Below are 4426 nucleotides of genomic sequence, written 5' to 3' on the forward strand. Positions count from 1 at the left end.
TCAACTTTCTATCTTGATTTTTGACCCCCAAATTGTAAAAAATAGCTCCAACATGCATTGGGCATGGTGACGTCATAAGCATTTTTGCAAATTAGAGGCACTTTTGAATATCGTATGTGAAAACCAATGGCACCACTACTAGATTCCTGGGACAATGCTCGTCTAGAAAAGTGCATTTTTATGTTAAAAGTAAAAAGTTGAAAAATTGACTTTTTTCTTAGCCCTCGTTTAGTTTTGTATGGTATAAACGATTTTTATGCTTACAATGCACACTTAACACCAGCACAGTGACTTGGGGTCACATGTAGGTAACCATTACCATCGGATTCGGCGTGAAAAATAAGCCATAAAACATGTGTCGCACGCCCATGTAGCAGAAAGTGAAAACCGTGACCTTTCGTGACCTGACCTGACCTTGACCCGTACTTAGTATGACCCCTATACGCACATGGTACCTTCACTAGGTCTTTGATGTGATTTTTGGTGAGTTTCGAGCAGCAGCTATCGATTCCGCTGTCCGCAAGCCTAATCATGCAAAACCCCAGAATTTGACCTTTGACCTGATCTTGACCCGAAAGTTGACCTCACTCTTAAAATCTTAAGAGTGCTTTGGGAAGTTCTCGTAGAGATCTTTCAAACGCCGCCTAGCGGGGCTCGATAGGACCATTGGTTCTTGGGATAACAGGGGGGGTCGGATCCGACCCCCCCCCAGGCTGTCGTTGGTACGGAAATAGCCCAGGCGGTGCCGGGTTAACCCTCGCCCATGTAGGGGGGGGGGGTTGGTGCAACCCCCCCCCCCGAGGTTTTTCGGAAATAGTGCAAAAACGGCGGCGCGCAGCGCCGCCAAATTTTGGGTACCTTATGAGGCAAACCTTGCGCATCTTTTGATAAAAAAAATTTGACCGGGTCATGTCAGGTCACGGAGTTATGACGTCACAAAGGGAACAGCCTCCGGCCGGATTTTCACAAACTGAGTGCCAACGCCCGAGGTTTCCTGCCGGTGGTACGGACATCGGTTGATGGATCGTGATGAAACTTCCCATGCATGTTGGGGCAAGTATTGGCTATCATATGGTATAAGAAACTTGACCGGGTCAGGTCAGGTCACGGAGCTATGACGTCACAAGAGGAACAGCGTCCGGTACTATTTTTGAAAAACGCCCGAACCACTATTTTGCTAATTCTTGTCACCTCAATGGGAATATGCAGCAATATTAGCTTCTATAGGGAGCAAATGGACCTTCCAAATCCAAAAATACAATAAGATTTCAAAAATTTAAATTTTGATTTTTCGAATTTCTGCCGCCGACTGTGACCTTGCCGACTTCCGGCGCTCCCAACGCGCCATTTTTAGAGCTAGTGAAACGAAATACATACCAAACGATAGAGAATTGATCAAGGAACACGATAGTGAAGGTTTCAAGTCGATATCTCCCACCGTTTTGCCGCAATCGCCGCGGAAAGTTGAAAAGTCTATTTTTCCGAAAATTTGACCTTTGACCGGTCAAAAGTAGGTCAAATGTTGACCTAGGACCAAAAAATATACCACCAATCGCGAGATCTCGGCGAGAGCAATCCGTTGGTCTTTTCCGCTAAGCTCTACGACGCTCCGTTTTCAAACGCCAAGGGGGGGTCGCACCAACCCCCCCCCCTGCATGGGCGAAGGTGGCAGATCGCCGTTTACGGGCGAGGGTTAAGACATTTTTCGCGACAGTTTCGTCCCAGCATAGCAAGCGACCGAAATGATGAAAAATAAACTTTTCGGGAAGCGGGACAGCAAAAACAACACGAGACAGTGATTTTAGTTCATATTTGTCCGGTCATAACGCAGGCATTTTAAAGGTTCTTGGGGTTCTTGTACCTATTTTGCTTGTATTTTGCTTTAACAATTGAGCCTCAGCGCTGGTGGTGCTGACCGGAGTGCTTGTTCAGATCTTCGGGTAACTTCTGTATTCGTATTGTGCACTACCCTACCTACGTTAGAATCTTTTTTTAGAGTAACTTTCGTTTTTTAATGCCCATTGCGCGATTCTAGTGCCCTGGAAGCTTCAGTCGGTGACCTCTTGGTACATGGGTTTGTGGTAGATAAGTACCTACCTACAAACTATCTACGTCCTACGAATCGCATGAAGTTTGTGCGAACTTGTAACATATTCGATCACCATAAGCGCCTAATGTTTAGTGTAGCCCATCAGCATTGTTAATAATAAAAATACCTGGCACATAAATGTGGTTATCTGTATGTATGTACATATACCTATAGCATAAAGACCGCAACATATGCTAAACCAGGCCAAACCAAGCTAGTAACCAAGCCTCCAGCGCTGGCGGTGGTCAGACTATCGTTACTGACCTGTTGGTGGTAGCAGTGGAGGATGGAGCAAGCTGCCGGCCGCACTGTCACCAGGGTAGGCCCGCGCACCGCCGCTGCTGCCGCCGTGCGCCAGACGTTCCAGGAGGCCCGCCGGCAGTTCACCGTCCTGCTGAAGCGCTCCTCGAGCTCCCGACCGCTTCTGGTCGCCGCCTTTCAGCAGCTGGAGGCCTGTATAGCCGCCAGCGAGCGGCTGGAGGAGAGGCAGTGGCGCGCTCTGCGTGGCCGACTCGCCAGCCGCTGGCGCAGCCGCAGCGAGGCCGCCTGCCGTCCGCGCCTGGCGCAGCTGGCCAGTCGGCGGCGGCTGCTGGCCGACCAGCAGAGGCAGCTGGACGGCCTGCTGGCGGAGGCGCGCCGGCAGCTGCAGCTGGCCGCGGCGCCGCCGACCGACCTGCCGAGCCGGCTGCTGAGGAAGTGGGAACGGCTGCGGCTGGCCGACCGTGACAGCGAGGACGCCGAGCCGGCGGCCGGGGACGCGGCCGCCGCGCCACCGCCGCCGCCGCCGGCCGCCGCCGTCAAACCGTGGCTGATCGAGGGTCTGAGCCTGGAGGAGGCGTGTGACAAGCGCCGCCTGCTGGAGCGCCTGCGGCAGCTGGAGACGGAGACGGCGCAGCTGGCGGAGCGGCGCGACACTCAGTACCGGCCCGTCACCGACTACAGCCACTGCCTGCGCAAGTACTTCAGCTGCGTCCAGAAGAGCAAACACAGCACCAACGAGCTTATGAAGGTGGGCCGCTGCTATGTGTTCTACACCGTGAGCTGAGAATGAGAGTAAAGTAAGGCTTAATTATTGGTAATGAATGTTTACAGTTTGGATGTAACGCCATTGAACATTAACGAGTTTATTCCTCAGACCCGTGCCAGTCTGCGGCTGCACGCCGCTTGGGTGCGGGACCACCACTGCCGACTGGCCCGGGAGCGGCGCCGCCGGAGCGACGCGCCGCCGCCGCCCCAGGCTGACCCCACGCAGGTGACGGGCGAGCTGCAGCACTACGATCAGCAGTGGCAGGAGGGCATCGAGGTGGAGACGACGGCGGCCGGCGCCGGCGTGGGCGCGGCGTCTGTGGCGCGCGGCGCGCCGCCCCTGGCCGAGCGGCTGCTCTACAGCCGGCTGGACGCGGCCGAGAGCCGCGCGCTGGTCACAGAGGCGGCCGAGCGCGGCGCCTGGTGCCAGGTGGAGTTTGCGCTGGCGCACGACCGGCTGACGCTGACGGCCGACTGCGTGGTGGCCATGTTCGTGTGCTGCCGGTGCCGCGGCCGCTGCTCGTGCCAGTGGACGCGGCTGGCGCTGGCCGCTCAGAGGAGGGTGCCAGAGAGGCCGGCACGCACGCGCGGCTGGGGATGGAGGAAACTGCGCATGGCCACCCAGTTGATCAGGCTGCTGCATAGCACCAAGGCGGAGGGCTAGACCGCGCATGGAATGGACGGTCGGATGATCAAAGGTCCAGCTCCAGATAATACCGCTGGCATCCGTGCGGTAGGGATGTTATGAACTATGATTATACGGTATATATCGTGCTGTCTCGGGCGAGGATAAATGTTTACTTTCGAAATCTAAGCTGCGTTGCGGCATTGACGGTGGTGTGCGGTGTGTATGCCGCATTCTTAGTAAAATGCGACCACTAAAATAAAGACACTTTACCGCAATATATAATCTGTTTTTAATGAAAAACAATGCACATTTTCAATGTCAATTGCTCTTATCAGAAGAAATTAAGATTTACATAGCTAAGTTTTTTTTTATTGATGGAGTTAAGTGCTTGTGCGAGGAACATTGTAATAGTTATTTGAAAATATATAAGCATGACCTATCCTCGATATTGAATAAAACAAAGTGCCGAAAAATGTAATTTATTGACAGAAAATATGTGATATTTCGGCCACTGGCCTTTGTCGAACATATATAATCAAGATAAACAATAGTTTCGTTTCGCCGCATCGCGTTCCAACTGCCTCTACAAAATTACGTACATCAGTTCGTGACAAAATCGATATCGTACCACTGTAACAAAGTATTATAATTCCGTTGAAAGGTGAAAACTCTATCTATGAGTA

General features: G+C 52.6%; 1 protein-coding gene across 1 annotated transcript; it reads left to right on the forward strand.

The window, feature by feature from the left end:
• Nucleotides 1-1838: 1838 nt before the first annotated feature.
• Nucleotides 1839-4020, forward strand: LOC122366437. The gene is made up of 2 exons (XM_043338684.1): nt 1839-3098; nt 3225-4020. Exons 1-2 carry the CDS (start codon nt 2376-2378, stop codon nt 3777-3779), a joined length of 1278 nt encoding a protein of 425 aa, XP_043194619.1. The 5' UTR covers nt 1839-2375; the 3' UTR covers nt 3780-4020.
• The last annotated feature ends 406 nt before the right edge of the window (nt 4021-4426 follow it).

The sequence above is a fragment of the Amphibalanus amphitrite genome, unplaced genomic scaffold, assembly GCF_019059575.1.
Source record: "Amphibalanus amphitrite isolate SeventyFive unplaced genomic scaffold, NRLGWU_Aamphi_draft 000806F_arrow, whole genome shotgun sequence".
NCBI lineage: Eukaryota > Metazoa > Arthropoda > Thecostraca > Balanomorpha > Balanidae > Amphibalanus > Amphibalanus amphitrite.

Coding starts and splice junctions, on each gene's coding strand:
- LOC122366437 (XM_043338684.1), top strand. CDS start 2,376: ATGGAGCAAGCTGCCGGCCGCACTGTCACCAGGGTAGGCCCGCGCACC. Junction 3,099..3,224: donor GCACCAACGAGCTTATGAAG/GTGGGCCGCTGC, acceptor TTTATTCCTCAG/ACCCGTGCCAGTCTGCGGCT.